The following is a 26,221-nucleotide window of genomic DNA, read 5'->3' on the forward strand; positions in this document are numbered from 1 at the left end:
TGTATGGACACAAATTACCTCCTCAGAGTGTCTGGGCGTGGAGAACACTGGCCTCGCACGCACGCGCACACACGCGCACACACGCGCACACACACACACACAGACACACACACACACACACACTCTAAACCAAAACTAAACAGGTGGTGTCTATAATTACATTTCACCCCCAACCTCTCTTCTTCCAGCGTCTGACAGCCCCAGCACCATTTTGGTCCAATTTCCTCCTCCCTTCCTAATCCTCTGTCCTGCAATAACTGGAGTCCCCGCGCAGAGGCATGGGGGGGGCAATGAGGGGCAATGGGGGACAGTGAGGGGGCTGGCCAGCCCTGACACCAGTGCTAGTTTCCTGTAGGAAGGTTTGTCAGACGGTTAGCTGGTTAGCTAGTTATGTTAACGCCCGGGACCAGATGGTTAGCAGCTTAATTGGCTAATTGTCTGTACCTAGAGACCACCTGGTGTTTACGCCAGAGGCGGACGTTCCGGTTACCGATTGAACCAGATGTCAGGGATGCTATCTACTATGTCAACACTTCCACTGAAAAAAAAGGTAGCATTAAAATATTTATATTGGCTGTTGAAGAAGTGGAAATGATTTTTAAGGTCGCTTCAAAAAAGTGGACAGCATTGACCTGGAAAATAAACAAGCAAAATATTTGCTAACAACTTTGCATAATTGTATAAAGTGTGGGTTTCTCTGATATTAGTGAACGATACCAAATATTAAATACCGTTACCCAGAATAGCTCCACACAAAACTACAGGAACATTAGCGTCCAACATCACAGTGCCCCCTAGAGACAAACACTGAACACAACCGCTTACTTTATTTAGATTTTATTTAGAACATTTGGAAAATGTACAGATGCTGATTGACAAGAATCTACCTCCTCACGCCATTCTGCCTAGCAACAGTCCAGCCAATCAGCGCCTGGCAAATCAACACTAACTGAAAAAAATGAAAAATAAAATAAAGAGAAAAAGGGAAGTGTCCTTTATATAGTTTGCCTTCACCGGTGACTCTGAAAGGATTAATTAATTGATAAATTGGTCCACGGTCTTTACAGTGCATTACAACGACCAGTGGAGTATTTTATGCTTTTGGAAGTCTCACTGGCACCTTTGACTTTAGAATTGAAGTCAAGGCAAACCTTCTTAAAGAAACTTAATTTAATTAATTATTGGTGGGTTTTAATGTAGCGGGGCACTCTCTTTAGATTTAGTGTCATCACTGCTTTAATAAATCAATAGAAATTAACATAAACACACTTAGAGCACAAACTCATCATCATTCACATCAGAGTGGAAAAAAAATGTTAATAAATTAATCAAACATCAATGTTACTCCCTATAACCCCTACAAAAACATCTGTACTTTAAGATAGCTCTCTCTTCGTCCTGAACCCAACCCTCTTCCCGTGGTCATAAGTCCCCCTGACGGCACGCACACATCCTGTAGATACGCTGAACAACTTGTTCATACGCGCCACAGAGCGCTTCCACCGGCTGAGTGCTTGTTTACCTGGACTGAGGAAGGTCAGAGCTCCGCTCGCTGCACTGCTAATGGAGTTCTGCTGCTGGAGGTCTTAGGAACACACTCAGTTCACTTTACCGCTCAATTCAGCACTCGGTCACAACACCTTGCTGTCTTGGTGCACATCAATATCACCATAATAATAATCAGAACATTTTGAATCTATCTAGAGTGTTTCAACAGAATAGTGACATCTTGTATGAATTGAACTGAGAATCGCTTTTCCTCCACAGTAAAAAATGTGCATAGTCCCCCGCCATCACATAGGTCCTCACGACACAACATAAACCGCATCAGTCCAGTTCCTCCGAAACACGAGCAAACAAACAGAAAACGTTGGTTGACCTAAATAAATTATTAATGTATAAAAATGGCTCATATTGTGTGATAAAAAATATGGACAAGTTCTGTAAGAAAACGCGTGTTCAGAGCGCGAGACAGAGAGCGACAGAGAGCGAGACGGTGGAGAGTACAGATGCAGTCGGACGCGTTTTAATGACGGAATTTGCAAAAACGCGACGGACTGGTTCTTCTCTAATTCGATTGGCCGCAGCGTCTGGGTGGTGAGCAGCGCTACTGCGAGGGGAGGGGCTTAACACCGGGCCTCGGGTCCACCTCAACAACCCCCTCCCCTTCCTGCCGGCCTAGACACACAAAACAAACACACGTCTCTACCGACTCCCTGCGGAGAACGGTCCGACCTCCTCAGACTCCGTTTGGAGTCGTGCAGCGCGGAGCCCTAACGTTCAGCATCGGATCCTCCAGTGGCATGGGTGGCTTTGAGGCGCGCGCACACGCACACACACACACACACACACACACACACACACACACACACACACACACACACACACAGACACACACACACACACACGCGCGTGAGCCCCTTAAGTGCGGCGGGTCTTCTGTCTCTTGGCCTGCCTCTTGGCCTCGTCCAGAGCGGCGCCGTCGCCCCCGGCCGCCGCCATGCTGCGGACCCCCTGCACACGGTTCACCAGCTGCAGCAGCAGGGGGATGACCTGCAGGAGAACCGGGAGAACCGGGGTTCAGACACCGGGCAGGGAGGAGGTGTTCCCAATAGGGGTGTGAGCGGTTACAAAAAATTGGAAATGGTTACACAACCCCTTTTTCTTCTGTGTACACGGTTAACCGTTTTTTTTATTAATGAATGATTTTATTTATTTATTTTTTAAAGTGGACCGCAGTCACGCTATAGGGGGATTATTTGTTTATCAACACGGCGGATGCGTGAGCAGAACGAGCGCAAAAAGAACATTTGTTTGACCGGTTGCCATGGTTATCTCTGCGTGGTTAATTTGCAGTTGCGGTGTTAATTAGGATGTTGTCAGCTTACTGTTACATTAAACTGTAATCAGAAAACGCGGTTATATGCTATAGACCCTATAGCATCTGTCGTATAAAGGCTGGGATGAATTTCGAATCCTAAATATGTACACTTTAGGTTGAAAGTATAGACCGTCTCAATTCCCAATGAAAAATTGGCGCGGTGATTATCTATTTTTTTTTTTTTACGGTTTTCGTTTACTGATTTTCCTAAATGGTTATGATTTACTAACCGGTTACACGTGTACACGTGTACCCGTGCACACCCCAAGTTCCCATACGTTTTTTTCCTTGCCGATACCGATTCCTGAACTTGAGTGTCGGCCGATACCGAGTATACACCGATACAGCTTCTAGCGTTGTAACGACTAACGCGTGCTCTTATATGAAGGGTTCTCTAACGATGACAGTGATGTAAAGTCGCTTCTCTTACTGTAGACACAGAACTAGATAATGTACATTTATAATACATAATAATAATAATAATACATTTGTATTCTTGTAGTCAAGCATGAGCATAAATGTTCTTTCGACTTGGTTGCATGGTCACGTGATGGTATCGGATCAGCACATCGGAAATTGCCCCGATACTTCCTAAAATGCAAATCTGAAACAGCTCCGACCCAGCACAGAGTAGCTTCTACATTCTGTGGACCTTCTGGGGTTAACACAACCCTTCACACGTTAGCGGAGTCATTAGTGACGAGGCATGCAAAGTTTGAATTATAGACGCGAAATAGGTCGGAAATTCATCTACACTGGAAAAAATGGAAAAAAAGTTGAATTCAGAATAAACAGAACATTTCAACAGAGGAAGTGGCGGCGTCGGCCACTTCCTCTGTTGAACTCAATCTGAACACCATCTTAGGGCTGGCCGATTAATCAACTTTTCATAGCGCTTTCGATTTTACCGTCAAACGATCACAAAATTAACATAATCGAGGTTTTCGACTTTTATTTTTATGATATATATTTTTTTAATGTTTTATTGAAAGGGCAGAACAGCTCGATACATATCTGTATATCATTTTAGATTCAAACATTTTCTTTTTGACCATTTTGTGTATTTATTTAAGGCGAAATTTCAAAGTTCTCAGTCACAAAGTTTTTTTTGAGAGAGACATGCTGAGAGTCCAGATAAGCTGAGACGCTCACACACTGAGCGTCAGTGTGTGAGCGTCTCAGCTTATCTAGTTCTGCCTCACCTTCTCGTGGTTGTAGGCGGCCAGCAGCAGCAGCAGTGTGAGGGGCAGGGCGATGTACGAGCCCTGGGCGATGTCCTGGTCAGGCACTTTGTGCTGAGGGGAGAACACATGCAGGCTTATTCACAGTGTAGAGGGACATTCAGAGAATTACATGTTCATTCCCCAAACGCATGAGCCAGTAAAGGTGTCCGTCTTACGGTGTGTGTGTGTGACCGGCACGTCACGTGCCGGTCACGGGCGAAGCCAATGTTGTTTTTGTAAAAACTTAAACAACATTGGCTTAATGTCAGTTGCTGAGATGTTCTGCAAACTTGTTCTAATCATGTGCGCCCTGTCGGCGTTAAGGGGTGCTTACAAACAAGCATTGAGAAGCGGCAGGATCTACCAACAAGCATGTGCTGTCCACGACCCTACTCTGGACGCAATGGGGAATAAGCTCATGTGTATGTATTGTCTATTCTGTGCATGTTTGACTCAAGCATACAACATGTTGTTTCGAGGATGTAGGGCATCAAAAGCAACTGAAAATATTTGTGCCCTTGCAATGTACTTTATAAATGCGGACACAAATAAAGACATTGAAATGTGTGTGTGTGTGTGTGTCTCTCTCTTACGGTGGGGTTGAAGGTCAGGGTGACGTGCTTGTGGTAGCCCGTGGCCACGAAGGAGACCTGGGTCAGGCTGTAGTCGTACTGGGAGCGCGACAGCGTGGAGTGGAGCATCAGCACGTAGTTCTGGAGACGGACAGACCCAGGGACCAATCAGAGGAGAGAGGAGAGGGACAGGCCCAGGGACCAATCAGAGGAGAGAGGGGGCGGGGAGGAGAGGGACAGACCCAGCGGCCAATCGGAGGAGGGAAAAAAAAAAAGAGGATTGAGTTAACATGTAATTTATGCAGCGATCATTTCAATGTTTTAAGTACCAAAACACACAGTAAAGAATTTAAGAGGGAATACATATTAATATTCAAGACGAAAATAATAGTAAGTAATTACAATTTATTTATAAGGCACATTTAAAAACAGTTTTCACTGGCCAAAGTGGTCCAAACACTACCACTTGCTTCTCTATTTTGACTTGATAGTCAATTTGGATTATATCCTTGAGATTAACTTTAAATTACCCCTGTGATTGTAATGAGTAACGTTATTTTTTACGTACGTATGATATTCATTATAGATAAATAAAGAACTATCTCTTTCGTCTTTAATATTGCACTCAAAGCCATGCACATAGAGCTGAATTATGTGCACTCATGATTCCTGCACTTTCTGCGTTGTGTCTTCCTTGTGGAATGCACTTATGTGGTTTTAAACACGTCAGCTAAATAAAGATAAGGTATTCAAGAGGAGAAGGAGGATGTCCCACCTCCCCGTCACGGTCCAGGGGGGGGAAGTGGAAGAAGAGCGACTGTCCCAGAGAGACGGTGTTGATGGGGTTGTCCATGTTGTCGCTGCGGTAGAGCTTCACCTGTCAGGGAGGAAGGGAAGACAGACGGTGAGGACTCGACCTCTACTATTACACTACACTCTACTCTTCAGCAATCTGCAAAAACAACTGTATACAGAGACACAAGGCAAACCAAACATTTATGTTTAGCAGACGCTTTTATCCAAAGCAACTTATAATAAGTCAATTTGTAGGAAGAAAGAGAAACAACAATATATCTCTGTCGGTACAGTAAGGATGTTCATAGAACTAAGTGACAAGCACTAACCATCACTAGGGTTACCCATTCCCCGTATACAACAGAGATAGCTAGGATAAGATGCTACACGATGCTGCACACTATTTTTAAGTTCCAGGACGTACAACATACAATAAGTACGCAAGAGGGGAGGATCTGCGTCATGGCCATAGCAGCTTAATCTACGGGGGCATCTGAAAGAACAATGATATAAACAGACAGGATGCAAATCCAAACACAGCGAAGCCCGGGACTAAAGAGGTGAGGCGGGCGGGCGTCGTACCGACAGCGTGGGCAGGTGTTCCGGGGACGTGACCACGTTCCCACTCAGGTCGAACTGATTGATCTGCCGGAAGGCGATGATGTTGACCCCCTCGATGTCACTGTTACCCACCTAGACACACACACACAAACACAAACACACACACACAGAGTCAGTATGCGAGACAGAGGGCTGTCTCAGATCAATACGCTTCCAGCCATCAAGGCTGCGCCCTGAGAATCAAGTAAGTGAGAAGACACTCTGAATGAGACAAACTTTTTGTTTCTACTTTTAAGAGACAAAACATCCTTAAGTCTCCCCCCGGTTCACGGCTGTGTGTCTATGAAGCCAGTGGCCGTTACAGAGGGCCGGGTCGCAGTACCACTCCTCACCTCCAGGGAGCGGTGTTGGGGCAGGGCCCTCTCAATGTGGTCGTTGCCCTCGGCCCTCAGCTGGATCACATACCTGCAGGAAGGCTGGGGGGCGGTCACAACATATTAGTTCATTACAATTCATTATTCATTATGTCATCGAGATGAAACGCATGTAAGTGTTAAACGGTAAAGGGGCTGCATTTAAACAGCGCTTTTCTAACCAGTGGCCACTCGAAGGGCTGTTTAATACTGCATCAGCTCGTCAGGAGCAGTCACATAAGATAGCTCTATTTAGCTTAATAAGTTAGCTCTATAGGTTAGATCCATAAGCTAGCTCTATTTAGCTCAATAAGTTAGCTCTATAGGTTAGATCCATAAGCTAGCTCTATTTAGCTCAATAAGTTAGCTCTATAGGTTAGATCCATAAGCTAGCTCTTTTGAGCAGTATAAGGTAGCTTTGTGTTGAGTGTCATATGCCAGCGCAATGGGCGCCCTCCCCCTCCTCCCCTGGGCCCCTACCAGGAGGCCCCTGAGGCGGAAGCGGCCCTCCTCGTCGGTGACGGTGTCCTCGCTGTAGAGGCTGCAGTCGCCCTGACCCACGGCCTCTACGGCCACGTCACGCTCTGCATCCCCACTCAGAGACTGGACCGCACCGTAGCAGCTGGGGGGGGGGGGGGGGGGAGAGAGAGGGGAGAGGGGAGGGGAGAGGGGGAGGGAAGAGAGAGGAGAGGAGAGGAGAGAGAGAGAGGGGAGAGGAGAGAAGAGAAAGAGGAGGGGCAGGGAAGAGGAGAGAGGAGGGGGAGAGAGAGGAGAGAGCGAAGAGAGAGAGGAGAGAGGAGGGGGAGAGAGAGACGAGAGAGGAGGGGGAGAGAGAGGCGGAGGAGTTGAGGAGGAATGGAGAGAGCGAAGGAGAGAGGGAAGAGAGAGAGGAGGGGGATGGAAGAGGAGAGAGGAGAGGAGGGGGAGAGAGAGCGAGAAGGGGGAGAGGAGAGAAGAGAGGGAGGAGAGGAGAGAAGAGAGAGAGAGGGGAGAGGAGAGAAGAGAGAGAGGAGGGGCAGGGAAGAGGAGAGAGGAGGGGAGAGAGAGAAGAGAGAGCGAAGGAGAGAGGGAAGAGAGAGAGGAGAGAGGAGGGGGAGAGAGAGGGGGAGGAGTTGAGGAGGAATGGAGAGAGCGAAGGAGAGAGGGAAGAGAGAGAGGAGGGGGATGGAAGAGGAGAGAGGAGAGGAGGGGGAGAGAGAGCGAGAAGGGGGAGAGGAGAGGAGAGAGGGAGGGGAGAGAGAGAGGAGAGGAGAGAGGGGAGAGAGAGAGGAGAGGAGAAAGGAGAGAGAGAGAGGAGGGGAGAGAGAGAGAGGAGGGGAGAGGAGAGAGGAGTGGGAGAGAGGAGGGGGAGAGGGAGAGAGAGAGAGGAGGGGGAGAGAGAGAGAGAAAGAGGAGGGGGAGAGAGGAGGGAAGAGAGAGAGGAGAGCCATCAGGATAACAGAGCGTGCTGGATGACAGTCACCGACTGCATAAAAGTGCTTCTAGTCGCAATCCATTGTTTTCTTCAATCCCAAAGGGCTTAAGTAGGCCAGCATTATTAAACAGATACCAATGGTGTTTGTATCGGTTGTATCATGCTGGCCAACGGTACGACTCTAAAGAGGTTTTAGGTACCTGGTGTACCAACGGAACGACCAAAGACTGGTTCTAGGTACCTGGTATCACTATGGTAGTACCCTGGTTCTAGTTACCTGGTATCACTAGGGTAGTACGTGGGTTCTAGTTACCTGGTATCACTATGGTAGTACCCTGGTTCTAGGTACCTGGTATCACTATGGTAGTACCCTGGTTCTAGGTACCTGGTATCACTATGGTAGTACCCTGGTTCTAGGTACCTGGTATCACTATGGTAGTACTCTGGTTCTAGGTACCTGGTATCACTATGGTAGTACTCTGGTTCTAGGTACCTGTAGGCGGTCTTGACGCCGGTGATGTCGATGCTGAGGTTCTGGCCCTCGTCCACAGAGATCATCTGGGAGGCTGGCTCGAAGCGGAACTCCTTCATCATGGGCTTGAAGTAGTACTGGCCCGGACTCTGGAAGAACCACAACAAGACCGTTAGGTTTATGGCGTCCCAGGTGAGAGGCACTGGGTCGATCCCCAGTGTCCACAGGCGGCGTAGAGCAATGTTCTCTGAACATAGGTTTCACATTCAGGGCGTTGAGCGGGCGCTTTTATCCAGAGCGACTTACAATAAGTACACGTTCAGAGGACCAAGTGACAAGCACTAACCATCACTAGGTTAACCCATTCACCGTATACAAGAAAGATAGCCAGGGTAAGATGATAAACGATGCTAAGTACTGTTTTTAAGTGCCAGGACGTACAACACACTATAAGTGTGTATATTAAGTGCCAGGACGTACAACACACAATAAGTGTGTATGAGGGGTAGGGGGTTTGATTAAAACCATGTGCTAAATGGCTTAATAGTGGAAGGAAACCAAACTAAACGTTATTTCCATTTACAGAATCACACAGAGCCCCATGTAACACGAGGAGGAGGAGGACGTACCAGGTTGTTGAAGGTCAGCAGCCCCGTGTCCTGAGTCAGCAGGTTGGACCGGAAGTTGCCCCCGCTCAGAGAGAGCAGCACGCCGGAGAGAGGCTGATCGTCCTCGGACCGGATCTGCACACAGACAGACACAGAGTGTTAAGCTACAGCCCACTCAGATTCTAAATGCCACAGACAGACAGGAGCAAGAGCACATGCACACTGTCTCACTCAGACGTTCTGTCTCACACACACACAAGTTGAGCAATGGTCTCTCTCGTATCTCTTAAGCCGTTTAATTCATCCTATTTATAGCATCATTCAAAAAAAGGGAGTCTTTAAAATCTTTTAAATTGCAAAGTGCGAGTTAATACGAGCATTTTAACAGTAAAAACAATTTACAAGCGACACAACAAGTCTAGCCGAGGGAGGGCTAAACTTTGTTGTTTGCGGCGGTGCCAATATATAAATGTGTCCGAGAGTTTCACTTTAAACCCTGTTCACGAAGCTCTCTCTCTCCAGGCCCTGCCAGGTCCACATCAAGATCTCTCCCTTTATTGTCCTCCCTGGCCTGACCTAATAGCTCCGGGCTCACCGAGGCCGCGTCAGGATCTGATCGACGTGCGCCGCAACCCAACAACAATCAGGGACCATAAACCCAGGACCCAACGGCTGAGGCGACGCAGAGTGAGGGAGAGACACAGGAAGCCGGCGAGACAGGCTCCCTGTGACCTCGCCGCTCCAGGAGATAAGGGTCCCAGCCGTCTCCATTACGGGCCGCGGTGGCGGGAGACGGCCCTGGCTGTCTGGAGGTCAGGAGAGAGGGCTCAGGGACAGGCGACGAGACGATAGGAGCGGACTGAAGGTGGATCTCCGTCGGGGTGGAGGCTCCATCGCTGGGAGGCCGTGGGGATCGCAGCTACTGATGTGGGCGGCATGTGTTTCAGAAGGTAGAGCGGGGTGGCTGGTAACCTGAAGGTTGCTGGTTTGATCCCCGGCTCCTCCTAACTGAGTCTCGAGGTGTCCCTGAGCGAGACGCCTCACCCTGACTGCTCCTGACCAGCTGGCTGTCGCCCTGCATGGCTGACTCCGCCGTCGGTGCATGAATGGGTGAATGAGGCAAGGTTGTAAAGCACTTTGAGGCGCCACCGGACAAATGCACTGAATAAATGCAGTCGATTTCCCATTTGAGGTCACAGTTCTACCTCGTCTGGATAAAGTACGATAACTGCTTCTAAAGTTGCCTTTTAAAAAACTTCATCCGTGTCGATGAATGCCATTCTTGTCCCCCACCCCCCCTTATGCACGACCTGGGATACAGAGCGGAAGGAACAGGGGACGACAGCCAGCAAGACTCCCTCCCCAGGGACGGGAGCCCAGAGCGAGACGTTGGCAGACTCCAGGGTCTCAGAGCAGAGCATGTGGCGGTAATGGAACAAAGTGCATACGGCGTGAGCGGGTTTAGAAAGAAGAAGAGCGAGGCCTTTTCGCGCTACAGCCAGACGGAGACATCCTCCAAGCGCTTGTTTTACATCCAAGAACAAGCAGGGAGCAGTTCTGGTGGCCCGCACTGCGACAGGACGACGACGGGACTTTCTTTATCCTCTGAACCTCAGAAGAGACTCCCGCCCACGTCAGCCTCCTCCTTCGTCCCCGTTCATTAAAAGTATTCGCTTTGGTGCGCAACATGTTCTGAGACGGAGACTAACGAGCCTGGCTCTGGTCTACGATCGTCCACCCCGGCACAGCGTCCCGGGCGCGGGTGAGAGCCATCCGTCTCCTCCGACAGTAAGACGCATTATCCGCTCTGCACATATTCAGAGGTCGACTACGGAAATACCGCCGCCGCAGTGGGAAGACCGGAGGCTCAGGAACAAAAAGAATACATGTAGTCCTCCCCCCCCCCCCCCCCCACACGGAGACGGGGGGAGGAGAGGGGGAGACGGGGGAGACGGATGGTGTACCTTGAAGGTGACTCCTGCGAGGGCAAAGGCCTTGAAGTCTCCCGAGGCGCCGGGCACCGCGCTGAGGACGAAGCCCTCCTTGCGGGCGCTGGTGTCGTACTCGCGGTCGCTGTGGAGGGGGCCGACCCTGGGGGGGGGGGGGGGGGGGGGGGGGAGTGGGGGAGGAGGGGGAGAGGGAGGGGGGAGACACAAAGAGAGGCTCTTGCTTCAGAGGCTCTCCTGCAATAACCACACGTCCCATTTATCACCTCAGGTGATGGTGGGTCGTAAACTATTAATTAAAACTGTAAAGCACGAGACCACAGAGGAACTGCTAATGAGCTACGAGCAGAACAAAGCCCGCGTTACACACTCGTGACGACTGATACTGAATCCATTGTGAGACGTCGTTGGCCGGCGCTTCTTAACATGCAGAGAGCAGCTCAACGGCAGAATCGCCAGGAGCCAAAAGCATTTCAGGAGGACCATTCTGCTGGTTTGTAATCGGTAAAAGGATTGCATATAGACAGCGCTTTTCTAACCAGTGGTCCCTCAAAGCGCTTTACAATACTGGGTATTTTAAAGCGCATTCACCCATTCATGGACACATTCACACACCGACGGCGGAGTTGGCCATACAAGTGGAAAGCCAGCAGTTAGGGTTAGGGTGAGGGTGCCTTGCTCAGGGACACCTCGACTCTCAGCTAGGAGGAGCCCGGATCGAACCAGCAACCTTCCGGTGACCCGCCCTACCACCTGAGCCCTACCTACATGCCGCCCTGTCTCAGCCAGAACATCTCAGCGCTATCCGCTATCAAAACGCCCTCCGGATGCAAAATCCGCCCCCCCTCGGTTACCTGTAGGTTCCCGTCTCGCTGGTTGCCACGGTGATGAGAGGCTGGCCGGCCCCCCGCTCCGTGATGGAGATCTCCACCCCCTGGAGCTCCGGGGACACCGTGCCCTCCAGGAAGAGACCCGCACGCCCAGAGATGTCCACCAGGCGGCCCGGACACGAGTCTGGTGGGACGGGGGGAGAGAAGGGAGCGTTACCATGAGGTATGGAGAGACCCCTGACGCATGCACGCACGCACGCACGCACACGCACACACACACACACACACACACACACACACACACACACACACACACACACACACACACACAACGAACTGACCTCCGGTGATGGTGGCCTCCACCTCGGGGGGGTAGAAGAGCAGCTCCTTGGAGGAGGGGGTGACGGTGATCTTCTCTCCGGCCCTGCACACAGGAGAGAGCCACCGGTTGGTTGATTCCAGCAGCTTTACTGAATGTCATCACACATAAATTCCATCCACATCAATAATAAGAAAACAAACTAAATCGCATCAAACACCAGGCCAAACTGATTAGCACACTCAGATTAAAATGTTACATTGAGGGCAATTAGCAGACACTTTTTTTTCAAAGCGATTTACAACCATTCACACACAGAAAGGCGGAGTCGACCACGCAGGGCGACAGCCAGCTGGTCAGCAGCAGTCAGGGGGGGGGCGTCTCGCTCAGGGACACCTCGGCACTCGGCTAGGAGGAGCCGGGGATCGAACCAGCAACCTTCGGGTTACAAGTCAAGCTGCTCTACCTCCTGAGCCGCATGCCGCCCAGATTTACAGTTTCAAAAGTTATTTTTTATCCAAAGCCACTCGTTGAATCCCCGCCCGGTGCCGCTGGACCCACCTGGCCCAGTAGGAGAACTCGTAGTGGAAGGGCCCCGTCAGCTCGTCGGCCCGCTCCAGGACGGGGGGGCCGTCGTCCCGGGCCCCCCCCTCCTGCTCCCCGTCCTCCGCCGCCCGGCGCTCCCTCTCCTGCCGGCGGAGCTGGATCTCCTGCAGCTGCTGCTCCTGGCGCTGCTCCTCCTGGGAGCGGAGCGGGCCGAGGACAAGAGCTGGCTCGCTCTCGATGGACGACCTGGGTGGGGGGGGGGGGGGGGGGGAGATCGTCATGGAGACCAGAGAGGAGTCAGAGATCGTCATGGAGACCAGAGGAGTCAGAGACCTTCATGGAGACCAGAGACTCTCTCCATGGAGGGGGAGAGGAGTTAGAGACCTTCATGGATGTCACATAGGTTCACCTGCATAGCCTTCCCCCTTAACCACCCCACACCCCTCTTACACACTTATTGTACGTTGTACGTCCTGACACTTAAAAAAAGTACAAAACAGCATCTTACCCTAGTTATCTCTGTTGTCTACGGGGAATGGGTTAACCTAGTGATGGTTAGTGCTTGGCACTTGGTTTTATGAATGTCCTTACTGTACCGACAGAGATATATTGTTGATTCTCTTTCTCCCTCTCTCTCTCTCTTGAATTTGAACCTTTGGGGTCAGGGTGGGAGAGGAGCTCGTACTTGATGGTGACGGTGACGTCCAGGAGTTTGTCCGTGGTGATGAGGCCGGTCATGTGATGGCGGACGGCGGTCAGGGTGAGGATGCTGGGGGCGGACCTGAGGGACACACACAGCGAGCCAATCGTCGGTCGGGTTGTGGGCGGGACAAGGAGGGACGACCAAAATACAACACACAGAGCGCGCGAGAGAGCGAGAGCGTGCGTGTGTGTGTGCAGGTAGTTCACACTCACGTGTCGTAGGTGTAGTAATCCTGTTCAAACTGGTGGCAGGAGCGGGGAGTGACTTTGTATACGCCTAGACAAAAACAACACAATGTTAAGTCATTACTTAGGGGTTCTATAACATCCGTTTTTTGTGGTGAACATTACAACCATTCATTCCCACTCTGACGGCGGAGTCAACCCGCCGAGGCGACAGCAGCCAGCTCGTCAGGAGGCGTCAGGGTGAGACGTCTCGCTCAGGGACACCACGACACTCGAGCCAGGGATCGAACTAGCAACCTTCAGGTTACCAGTCAACCCGCTCTACCTCATGATACTGCCGCCCCTCATTTGATACATTCCTGTCGCTATATTCCCCCATTCCTCCGCGGCCCAGGAGCCAGTTCCTCACCAGGCTTGGAGAGGCAGAAGCGGTTCACCCCCTTGGAGAGGTTGTACACGCCCACGTTCTCCGGCTGGCTGCCGTCCTGGAAGAACTCCTGTGGGGAGAAAGGAGACGAGGAAAGGGTTCAACCTCAGCTCAGCGCAGGGGTCCTCCTGGGCGCCGTCACGGCGATCAGACGGAGACGTGCGTACCAGCGTGATGGCGTGGGAGAGCGAGCAGCGCAGGATGTAGCCGATCTGACGGAACTCCACCCCCACCACGTCGGAGTCCAGGACCTCCACCTCCACGGACTTGTGTTTCCAGCACCACTCCTCGTGGGAGATGCTCGCTGTGGTGAGGAGGAGGAGGAGGAGGAGGGGAGAGAGGAGGAGGAGGAGAGGCCGAGGAAGAAGAGATGGAGAGAGGGGAGGAAGGCGAGATGGAGAGAGAGGAGAGGGAGGAGAAAGAGGAGAGGAGGAGAGAGAGAGGAGGAGACGAGGGGTTAGGATGACCTCTCCGCCTTCGAAAGGAGAACTCGATAGCCGTTAATTGCCGAGTTCTACACACTGTACTAAACTGGATTAAGATACGGCGTACTTTGTTAAACCCACAAGGCAAATTAGGGAATTAGAATTACAGTCGTTATCATTAAATGAGTAAAACTGAAAAGTTACCATAAAAACAAACGCTACGAAAGAAACAAATGATAAAGTTTTACAGTTTTATGTGTTGCTCAATGCCATGCCTGTTTTTACCTTCATAATGTCACGGCTGGAATATTCTAGCAGGTTTTATAGTCATAACTATTTATTTGGACGAAAGGAAGACATTTTTTGAAACACATTTCCCCACGGCTTTCTCCAAGGTGCATTAATGTGTTGAAGAGCATCGCTGTGGTCGGCAACATCCGGCCCTGACGCTCTTATAAGAACATATGAGACCTCTCATAAGTTTAGCCGCTCTGGGCTGGGCTTTGCATTCCCTCGGTGGGTGGAACGTCCCCAAAGCCTCAGCTGCAATACATCACAGCTTTTAAACTAAGCTCGTGTCTGACTAAAGCAGTTCTGTTTTTAAACACACACATGTTCCAGCGGCCTGAATCATCTCCCTGATGCTCTGACGCCTGCTTGCTCAGCTCTCGTGTGCGTCGGGCTCAAACGAGGAGAGCTGGGGCTTTGGTACACAGGGAGCAGAGCGATGTGATCTGATCCAGGACCAGAAAACAAAGGGGCCTGGTAGGGTTTGAAGCTCTACACAACTACACAAGCCTGCGCTGTGACCGACGTCCGTTTAATGGATAGATGAAGGGGACACAGCATCAACAGCAGCAGATGCTAAATAATGTGTTTTCACCTATAGGCCCGCGAGCAGAAGCATCGGAACCGCAAGTCTTGGAACTGTAGCAGGGCAGTTATTTATAACTGGGTTGCTACGGCTACTTTGCACCAAAACAAATAAATATTTATTACTGATTTATAACATTAATATCAATTTGGTAAGATATAACAGTACATTTTTAATGATGTGCATAAAATTGCAATATTATGTATTTATGCCTACTCGTCTCTAAGGCTACTACAATAGTCTACTTTTGATTATTATTTCTTCCAAATTATGGACAATTTTGCAAATTCTACAATATTCCACGTTTCACAGACTACTACTAATACTACTATTCCATTTCTAGAACCAAATTTCACGATTCCGTCCATGAAATCCTGGGTGCTTTTTCAAAGGACAGTTTGTTCCCCCTTGTGAATGAACAACAACAACCACCACCACCACCTCCCATTAACACGTTCCTAAACCACTGTTCCCAGTAGAGACGGAGGCAGGGTTGACAGAACCACCACCAGATCCCCTTCCATTAACACGCTCCTAAACCACTGTTCCCAGTAGAGACGGAGGCCGGGTTGACAGAACCACCACCAGATTAACACGTTCCTAAACCACTGTTCCCAGTAGAGACGGAGGCCGGGTTGACAGAACCACCACCAGATCCCCTTCCATTAACACGTTCCTAAACCACTGTTCCCAGTAAAGACAGCGGCACCAACCTTTGTATTTTCCGGGCAGCACGCCGTCGAAGGAGAAGCTGAGGACGTCCCCGCTGGCCGACAGAGCGACTGTCCGTCGGTCACCCTGACGACTCACGGGCTGCAGGGTCACCGAAAGGTCGTCACAGGAGGCTGGAGGTCGAGACAAGGTCACTCTCTTAAAAGGCTCAATAGGAAATGACCTTGAAGGAGGATGTCCCAATCTTTCAAATGAGTAAGTCATAAATACACTTAAATACCCTTCATTTAAACAGTCCCTGAAAACTCAGCTTTTCAAGATCGCTTTCACCTCTTCTCTCCCCTTCCTTCTTTTAACTATTCCTTCTTTAAACTACTTATTTTTTTGGATTTTTAGCTACCCATTTTATTGTGTCCTATTCCATCTTTTTATAAAATGTTATATTTTTATTTATTTTGTCTTTTTACTGATATACATTTTTATTCAATTATTTACTTTGTGTTCCCTCTGTAAAGCGTCTCAGTATTTAGAAAGGTCTAATGTATTATTACTACTACTACTACTGCTACTGCTACTAATATAAATAGGACAAAGGAAATTATTTGTGTCTGGAATATTCCCTTCGGCAAATCTGTTAAATTTTTACTATACAAATGTCATGGCATCGAATCAAAAAGGTAGTAATAATTAAACAATTACACTTCACAAGGACATTGGTTTAAAAGTCAGTTGTGTCAGTGTGATCATTAACCCGGTCTACAGCGCTGTCTCACCGAGGCAGTGGACTTTGCCCGAGACGGACGCCATGAACTGAGTGAAGAGCAGGTCTGTGATTGGCCGGTCCACCAGGGAGACGTCCAATAGAGAGGGCTGGAGGGCCATGCCCAGCTTCACCTCCGCTTCGGGGACAGACACCTGGACAGGGAGATGTTACGTCGGACAGACTGTTGGGTCACTAAGTCTGGGAGGAATACTCTTTATATTATGGTGTGATCCAGATGACTCGGACACCAGCCGTCCGAGTTGCACTTGTGACGTTATTTCCGGTCTCGGAGCACTTACAGCGTTCCCGTTTGTCTTCGTGATTGTTAGGTGCATAAGCCTCTTTAGCAAACCAGCTCGAAATCAAAAAACACAACTTTACATTGTTTTGCACGCACAGCAAGACCGTGCAATGCATAAATTGGTGACCGGAATAAAGTAGTAATGTAATCAAGTTTGTAAGAGCATTTAAAATCAACATTAAAATGTCCAACGTGGCGCAGCCATTTTTTGACCAAAAGGGGGCGTGCCTCAGCGTGAAATGCCGCAAGAAAGCTGGGAGATTTCCCCACCTGCAACTAGGAAGGCTAGTGTCAGAGGCAACTGGATCACACCATTAAAAACATTGATTTAAACTAATGGCTTTGAGATAGTTTTGAGCATAAGCTGATTATGTGTGCATAATGTGAAATGTTATTGATATTAGACCTTTCCAGAGGAAAGGCACTAGAAACACAACATATCAATAATTAAACGAATAAAGCATAAATCAAATCAACTAATGGAGCGTAAAAGGTTGATAGTCAAAGTAACTTTTTTCCTTTGAAAAACGGTCTCTCAAAGTGTATTTTTTTAAATTAAAAGCTAGTAATATTTTTAAAAAAAAAGATGTAATTGTTTTTATACAAGTACGTTTAATGAGTACACCTGCTCATTTAATCTTTCCCGTGTATGAATCTTCGGGCAGAATGTTTTCCTTCAAAAGTGGATGAGCTAACCTGGGGCTAACAGACGGGCTAACGGGCGGCTAACAGACGGGCTAGCGGGGGACTAACGGGCTAACAGATGGCTAACGGGGGGCTAAGGGACAGGCTTACGGAGAGTAACACATGGCTAACAGGCGGGCTAGCGGGGGGCTAACGGGCTAACAGACGGGCTAACGGGGGGCTAAGGGACAGGCTAATGGGGGGCCTAAGGGACAGGCTTACGGGGGGCTTAGGGACAGGCTAACGTGGAGCTAACAGACGGGGGTCTTACGTGGACGCTGTAGTCTCCGGGTTTGGCCTGGAAGCAGAAGCTGCCTTGGGGGTCAGAGTCGGCGGTCTTGCCGAGGCCCTGGTCCTGGTCCCGGGGCCTGAGGGCCACCCTGTAGCGGCTCTGCTGCTTCATGCCCTCGGGCAGACGGCTCACGGCGATGCGGCCGCACACGCTGAACCTGAGAGGGCGGAGTCACCAGCGGGGAGGGTAACGAGGTGTTAGGACCGGGGTTCAGGGAGCAGAGGCTGCTGGTTTACAAGGAGGGGCTACACGCTGTAATTGGAGAATATTGATTTTAATGATCAATTTAGCCTTCACCGCGGGCGTCCAATAAACCCTTCAGCCCAGCGAGAGCAGAGTGCGCACGCACGCACGCACACACACACCCACACCCACACACACCTTATTCATATCGAGCCAACTGACACGCTCGATTTGGGGTTTAGGTGAAGAGATCATTTAAAATTTATAAATATTTATCCATTTTCAAAAATATATATTCTTCAACTCTGTATCCCTTTGAGTGAGGATGAGTGAGGAGGATTGGAAAAACTGAAATCAATGCATTGATGCAACCGCACACCAAGTTGATACGTGCCAGCTGTTTGATTCATAAAGCAGAAGACCGGTAAACAGGTTGAGAGGTTGCTGTAATGGAGAATCTCTCAGCCCCAGCAGAACCTCTTCCTCAAAGAAGAACCCATCCATCAAAATTAGAGATGTTCTGATACCACTTTTTCCTTCCCGATTCAGATTCCTGAACTTGAGCATCAGCCGATACCGAGTATATACCGATATAGCATCTAGCATTCTAACTACTAACAGTACTTGTTCTTATTTAAGGGTTCTCTTACGATGACAGCAATGTATAGCCGGTTTGCTTACTGTCCACTATTATTTTTGCTCAAAAACTAAATAATTTACATATATAATCTATAATTATAATAATACATTTCTATTCTTGTAGTTAAGCGTGAGCATCCATGTTTTTCCCGACTGATGTCCGGGAGCTGGGGAAACTCACCCTGCGGTGATGATGTCGGGGAGCTGGGGGGTGTTGGGGGCGATCTTCACGGAGATGGGCTCGAAGAACATGAGCTCCTTCTGGGTGCGGATGGTGTAGGTTCCTGCGGTCATGTTCTCCAGGCGGAAGGAGCCGTCCTCTCTGGTCACCACTGGAGCCGGAACCAGAGAGAGGGACGCATCGTTTCATAGGCGCTTCATGTCATGCCACCGATTTGTCATTTGGTGACATCCTCCGCCTTATCCAAGCTTATCACGGATCATTTAGGAAAACCAGCCAAAGTAGATTCAAGGAAGCATTGTGCAGACCAAATCAAAAGGGTGGCTTGTTTTATTGTGCGTTTGAAACCATGTCTACAGCCAAGGAACTAAGCTTACTTAGTAACTTACTAAGCATCAAATTTGATCGAGGAGTTAGAATGGGATGAACCACGTTAGTTTGGAGGACAGGTTTGGTAGCTCGCTAAGGGGCCCGGTACCTTTGACCTGGTTGTTGAGGTACAGCGTGGGGTTACCTTTGACCTGGTTGTTGAGGTACAGCGTGGGGTTACCTTTGACCTGGTTGTTGAGGTGCAGCGTGGGGTTACCTTTGACCTGGTTGTTGAGGTACAGCGTGGGGTTACCTTTGATCTGGTTGTTGAGGTACACGGTAGCGTCTGGGACCCCCTCTCCCTCCAGGCTGTTGAGCACGCGGCCGGTAACGGAGAACCCCATGACGCGGAAGATGGGCTACAGAGGACCACACAAATCAAACTTTATTGATATAGCGCCTTCCGTACAAAAGTGCAAGGGGCTTAGCAATACAATGAAAGTAAACGGAAATAAATCCAGAAATAAATAAAAGGGATTAAGAGAAAGCTGAATTAAATAGGTATGTTTTAAGGTTTCTTTAAAGGGGTTCACAGGTTGTGAGCTCCTCCAGCAGTTTGTTCCAGAGGCGAGGACCATAGCCACTAAAGGCCGACTCCCCATCTCTCTGAGACCCATGGGGAGTCGGCCTTTACTGTCAAGTTGTAGTCATTTTAGGAGATAGGCCTGCACGTAAATTACAAAAATTTAAAAACTCATAGGCCTAGTTGGAAATGTAATACCTCTTCATATGATGTTTATTACTTTTTAATACTTTTTAATGGCCTTAATTTGGGCTAATTTAATTTACCATCTTTTACTACCTTAAACAACCCCGCGGAAACCCTGGTCTCTGCCCACAGACCTCAGTAGGAGACAGAAGGAGGAGATCAACAAGGGAACACGAGCAGCTCCTTTACCTCCAGCTTCAGACTGTTGTGCTCCACCTCGAAGTTCATCCTGGAGGGCGCCACGTCAAACGTGATCCTCTCCCCCCGGTAGAACGGAATCTGAAGCAGACGGGATAACGTTTACACTCAGGGCGTTTAGCAGACGCTTTTATCCAGAGCGACTTACAATAAGTCCATTAGTCAGCAGAAAGAGAAACGTTAATATATCTCTGTGGGTACAGTAAGGATGTTCATAGAACCAAGTTCCAAGCACTAACCATCACTAGGTTAACCCATTCCCCGTACACAACGGGGAGGGGTGTGGGGGGTGTGGAGGGGATAAGGGGGAGTCTATGCAGATGCTACACACATCCTCTAAGTGCAGGTTGCTAACCAGCCTCAGTCCCGGTGTACTCACCACCGTGTACTCGCCGCTGGGCAGCGAGGGGAACACGAAGGCGCCGTCCTCCCCGGACAGAGAGCTGCAGAGGTAGAGCAGCGCCCTGTCCCCTGACTCTGCTCCTTCCACCGCCGCCGTGCTGCAGCCCGCCACCGCCTGAGGGGGGGGCACAGGGAAGGACCCGCAGACACACAGAGGGTAGTTATTAATAGGGTTACTTAATGCATGTGGGTTACCGTAAGGGCGTGGACGTTTTGTTAATTTAATCACAGAGACCTCAGTGTGGCTGTGCTGGTAGGGACAACTCAAATAGTACAAAATAAGTCAGTGGAAAAGGAGTTAATTTAAGATGTAAAGTTGCTGTTCCTTATTTAATTGACCAGCGGGTTTTCAAACAAAGGCAATAATTAACAATTAGATAGCAGGCGTGCAAACTGGTGAAGGCCCAGAAAGGTGACAAAGATATATTGTCAGAAAGTAATCAGAAAATGATCAATGCGCGAACCGGATGCCCTAGTGGCGTTAAAATCTGTGAATTTCGCCGAAAGCTAACGAGTTTGCCCCCCTGAGATAGATATTCAACCCATGCACGGTGAAACCACACGTCCTCGAGCACGCACGTCCTCCCACGCCCGCCTCGGTGGAGGACGTGCGTGCTCGAGGACGTGGGGCTGTGTGGTGGCTCACCTCCGGGTGGACAGAGGCCGAGTAGAGCAGGAAGGTGACCTCCTTCATGGGCTCCCCGTCGCTGCGCACCTCCCCCGTCACGTCGTAGCCCCCCACCAACAGCGGGGCGGCGGCCGGGGCGTTGGCGTTGGACACCAGCACCGACGTCACGCTCTGGGGGTCGACCACAGGGGGAGGAGTTAGGGACAGACACACCCCGACCATAGCCCCCCAAAGGGGAGGAGTTAGGGACACACACTGACCCTAGCCACCCAAAGGGGAGGAGTTAGGGACAGACTGACCATCCCCAGCCAAAGGGGAGGAGTTAGGGACAGACACTGACCCTCCCCAGCAAAAGGGGGAGGAGTTAGGGACAGACACACTGACCCTCCCAACCCAAAGGGGGAGGAGTTAGGGACAGACACTGACCCTAGCCCCCCAAAGGGGGAGGAGTTAGGGACAGACACACTGACCCTAGCCACCCAAAGGGGAGGAGTTAGGGACAGACACACTGACCCTCCCCAGCCAAAGGGGAGGAGTTAGGGACAGACACACTGACCCTCCCCAGCCAAAGGGGGAGGAGTTAGTGAGAGACACACTGACCCTCCCAACCCAAAGGGGGAGGAGTTAGTGAGAGACACACCCCTTTCTTTGTAATCTATCATATATTCTTGCATTATAAACTATCATGTATTAGTGCCTTATAAACTATCATATAATCGTATATTATTAACTATTATATAATGTTGCATTATAAACTATCATATAATGTTGAATTATAATCTATCCTATAATCTTACATTTTAAACTATCATAATAATAAGAATGTTCTTAATTTTTGAACCGTTTATCCAGTACATGTTTCTCAAACTAAACATCAACCAAATCCCATGGCCTCCTAAATACACTTTGTCTATTCAATAAATATGACCACTTAAGCAAACAAGGAAAACTACACACCAATAAACATGTAGGACTTCAAAGTCCTCAAGCTGTAAGAGGTATAGCGTGATTTGTAGCGACATAAACAAACACATGAATTCAGAAAGGTAAAGATAAACAAAGGCCAGGTGCCTTTGTTTATCTTTACCTTTCTGAATTCATCAGATCATATCTGTGAGTAACCCACCTGCTCCAGCGTCCAGGAGGAATGAGAGGCTGTGATGTCATAACTCCCCGGCATCACTTTGAAGAAGGTGTACCTGGAGAAACAGAGTTGGGTTTAGAGAAGACGATGTAAGGTCTAGCAGATCTGAATGTGGAGACATTAAAGGCCGGTATAGTCCTCCGTAAAGGCCTGTACGTAGACACAGAGAGACCTCCGTAGCCGGAGAGCCTGTCGGAGACCCTCTCCATATCTTACATGCGCATCCGATATTTTTTAACTATCTGTCGATGCAACGGACCTCAATTACTTTGTACATTGTTTACTTTGCATATTAAGGACCAATGAAACACCAAATAATATTTGAAAAGCTTTGGAAGTTTATTTACGACACTATTTACATGGTTTGCGAATTTCATTGCGTATCCGACATCCCGACAGAGAACTTCGAATGCTCGAGGGGTCTCCGTAGTTAGGGAGTCGGAGTAGTATACTTTGGCCATAAGTGAGTTAATAAGGATGACCTACTTTCCCCCAGGTTGAGTGAGGACAGACTGGAGCTTCTCCTCCGTCCCGGACCGGCTCAGCTTCACCTCGACGTCGGCTGGGCCCAGTGGGTGACCTTTACTGAGAACCTGAAGGTCATTGGGAAAAACCAGCGAGGAAATGAGAAGAAGGACAATTTCAATTACATTTACATTTAGTAGACACTTTTATCCAAAGCGACTTACAATAAGTACAGACGTCCGAAGAAAGAGAAACAACAATATATCTCTGTCGGTACAGTAAGGATGTTCATAGAACCAAGTGCCAAGCACTAACCATCATTTACATTTACATTTAGGGCATTTAGCAGACGCTAAATCACTAGGTTAACCCATTCCTTGTATACAACAGAGATAGCTAGGGTAAGATGCTACACATTGCTAAGTACTGTTTTTAAGTGGCAGGACGTACAACACACAATAAGGGTGTACATCAATTGATGCTTGAGGGGAAAAAATTTAAATAAAAGTAGGTATGCATGATCCAGAGGTACTAACCGCTCCTGAGATGGAGAAGCCAGTGAAGGCGAAGTTGATGTCCTGCTCCCTGGTGCAGACGTCGTTGACCCCGTCCACGTGGAGGTCCACTCGGGTCGGCTCTTCATGGGGAGAAAAACGTTCAAGGAAACCATCAGTGAAAATAAAGACAGATAACTAAATAAAGATGGACATCTTTCTACTCGTGCAGCATACATGAATATGAATCCCTTCTATTTCTGTATGCACTTCCCACATGTGTGAAGGTATGGTGGGGTGCATCCTATGAGAACAAGGCCGGGCTCATAGAAGCACAGAGGTACACACACAAGGGTTCGGTTACATCCCCTGCCTTATCGGAGCTTATCACGGATCATTAAGAAATGATCAGAATGAGTATGACAGCCAAGTTAGATTTGAGGAGGCATTCTGCAGACCAATTCAAAAGAGTGGCTTGTTTCAGTGTGCGTTTGTGCGGTAAAACAATGTTTACCGGCAAGGAAATAAGCATTCAATTAGCTATTTTTGTAATTTTGAAAGACATGTTAATGAGCAGAAGATATATCATGCATTGTGGCTATACCTTTTGCATACCAAAGACACAGAATGACCCCAGTTTTATCTGACTTCCTGTGGATGGTCACGTGAATCCTGTGTTTATCTGTATATCTAAACGCTGAGAAGGCTGTGATGGATATTCTTACCGAAGCTCCAACCAAGTGGAGGCTCAATCTTCAACACAAAGTCGCCCTGGAAACCAAAAAGTATATTTGTGTTTAATAAAATGTAATTATTATTATTCATGAATGAAGATTCATGGTGGGGTCTGTAATGTACATACCTTGTCATAAAGAGGGATCATAAAGTAACCATTGATTGGCGCGCAGTCCGTTTGATATTTCAGTGAACCTTGCTTAGTGTACAGTTTAATCTGTGAAAAGAGAAATCAAATGCATTTAATATACACTACATTTCAAAAGTTTGGAGTCCCTTAGAAATGTCCTTTTTTTTTAAAGAAAAGCACTGTTTCTTTCAATGAAGATAACATTAAATAAATCAGAAATACAGTTTAGACATTGTTAATGTGGTTAATGACCATTGTAGCTGTAAATGGCAGATTTTTAATGGAATATCTACATAGGTGAACAGAGGCCCATTTCGAGCAACCATCACTCCTGTGTTATAACGCTACATTGTTTAGCTCATCGTGTTTAAAGGCGAATTGATGATTAGAAATACCTTGTGCAATAATGTTAGCACAGCTGAAAACCGTTGAATAAAAGTGAGTTTTCATGGAAACATGACATTGTCTGGTGAATGTAGTGATGTGATCGGATGAATGAACAAACACGCCACATCTTTAAAGGGTCTTCACCAGGGGGTCCAGTGTAGTCTAGCTTGTGTCGGTCATTAACTAAGCAGTTAATCGTATTAACTGGAGGCATGGGGGGTAGGGACCCTGGTGTGAGCTGACAGCCCGATCAGCACCGGCAGGTTTAGGGGTTAACGAGAGGCTTGCATTAATGTGTTAAAGTAAGTGTAAAGTGTTCAAGTGGCGGTGCTACCGGCCACGGTTCATTGCTGTGCAAGTTACTGATTCAAGTTGCAGTTGTAGTAGTTTTTGGGGTTGGTCTGGGCCGGGGGGAGTGGATTATTAGTGGATTCATGTTACTGCAAGGAGAAACTATTCACAACCAAGCGGTAGAGATTTGACCAAAATGTATTGGTATGTGTGAGTGAGGCTCTCATTAAGCCATCATATACATGGTACTGCAAGGAGACATTACCATTCACAACCAAGGGGTAGATATTAAGACACAATGAAGAGATATTGAATTTAATCAAACATAATCCAGGTTAACCCATAGGGGATCATTAAAGTTGATTGACAGGTACTGCGCTCAGATTATCAGCATTTGATCAGAGGCTAGCCGATAGGCTAAAAGACGAGCTAACAGACTAGCCTAGCTTCCTTCCTCTTACCTCGATCAAAGAGTAATTAATCTCCACGTCGGACTTCACGAACCCCCCGCAGGCCACCACCACGTCGTCCGAGGCCGACGCCAGGACCTGGCAACAGAGCACCCCGAGGAGAACCGCCATGAGCCCCATGTCCACTCGAAGAACCGTAATCCCGATCATCTTGATGCTGCTTTGCTTCTCGGCTGTCAGCGGACCGGACAAGTGCACGCTGTCCCCGGGTCTGTGCCGAGAGGGGGTCGGCGGCAAAGGGCGGGCAGTCGGGCAGCAGCGTCCCCTGGTGGATTGGAGGGCGGAGGACAGCGGCTCCCCCTGGTGGATTGGAGGGCGGAGGACAGCAGCACCCCCTGATTGATAAGATATTAGATTCTAATATCTAACATGTATATTTTGTATTTAACGTTTTATACTTATATGCTTTTATATATACTGGCCTCTTTATTGTTCACCTGATTTGGCAATGTTCATGTTTGTTTTTCATGCCAATAAAGCTTTTATGAATTGAAATAATTGAAGACCGGAAGAATATCGCTGAGTAGGAATCGTAGCATGGACCTAGCGGCGAAGTCGAAAAATATGTATGGGTTTCAATGGAGAAAAAGTTATTATCTTCTGGTCCCAGTCTTTATATGCCCCGAATTACACATGTTTGTGGATTTAAAAGATCATTTTTCATGTCAACAGTTTGACCGTTTGCTGTGCAATTGTTCAGTTAAAGGCTGTAGAGAAAACACAATCAGAACGACTACGTCTCATGTGACGTCACGCTCCCTGCGACTGGCGTGGACAAGACCGACAATCTCCCCGTCGGCATAACTGACACTCTCAAAATGCCCCGACTTATAATGGCTTTCACCTCTTTCGATGCTGGATGGTGGAGCAGAGATCGCCATGTTTGTACA

The 26,221-nt window shown here is 48.5% G+C and overlaps 1 protein-coding gene across 1 annotated transcript; it reads right to left on the minus strand.

Annotated features, from left to right (window-relative positions):
* Positions 1-846: 846 nt before the first annotated feature.
* Positions 847-25,508, minus strand: nomo (nodal modulator). The gene is made up of 31 exons (XM_079758664.1): positions 25,323-25,508; positions 24,181-24,270; positions 24,044-24,089; positions 23,361-23,461; positions 22,846-22,952; positions 22,342-22,414; positions 21,234-21,386; positions 20,565-20,702; positions 20,177-20,266; positions 19,532-19,637; positions 18,910-19,060; positions 17,886-18,063; positions 16,640-16,781; positions 15,908-16,039; positions 14,063-14,199; positions 13,878-13,965; positions 13,496-13,559; positions 13,266-13,361; positions 12,596-12,826; positions 12,057-12,139; positions 11,740-11,899; positions 10,904-11,030; positions 8,961-9,074; positions 8,353-8,480; positions 6,926-7,067; positions 6,425-6,508; positions 6,054-6,164; positions 5,452-5,553; positions 4,698-4,817; positions 4,084-4,176; positions 847-2,553 (listed from the first exon to the last, which is right to left on the minus strand). Exons 1-31 carry the CDS (start codon positions 25,479-25,481, stop codon positions 2,422-2,424), a joined length of 3,678 nt encoding a protein of 1,225 aa, XP_079614790.1. The 5' UTR covers positions 25,482-25,508; the 3' UTR covers positions 847-2,421.
* Positions 25,509-26,221: the final 713 nt, after the last annotated feature.

Source organism: Pollachius pollachius (genome assembly GCF_949987615.1).
Source record: "Pollachius pollachius genome assembly, chromosome: 2".
NCBI lineage: Eukaryota > Metazoa > Chordata > Actinopteri > Gadiformes > Gadidae > Pollachius > Pollachius pollachius.

Bases quoted from the DNA above. Each gene is read 5' to 3' on its own strand.
- nomo (XM_079758664.1), bottom strand. From the start codon at position 25,481: ATGATCGGGATTACGGTTCTTCGAGTGGACATGGGGCTCATGGCGGTT. The intron at 16,040-16,639 runs GTGAGACAGCGC...CTCGACCTCCAG, and splicing joins GGGCAAAGTCCACTGCCTCG to CCTCCTGTGACGACCTTTCG. The intron at 12,140-12,595 runs GTGGGTCCAGCG...TCCTGTGTGCAG, and splicing joins GAGTTCTCCTACTGGGCCAG to GGCCGGAGAGAAGATCACCG.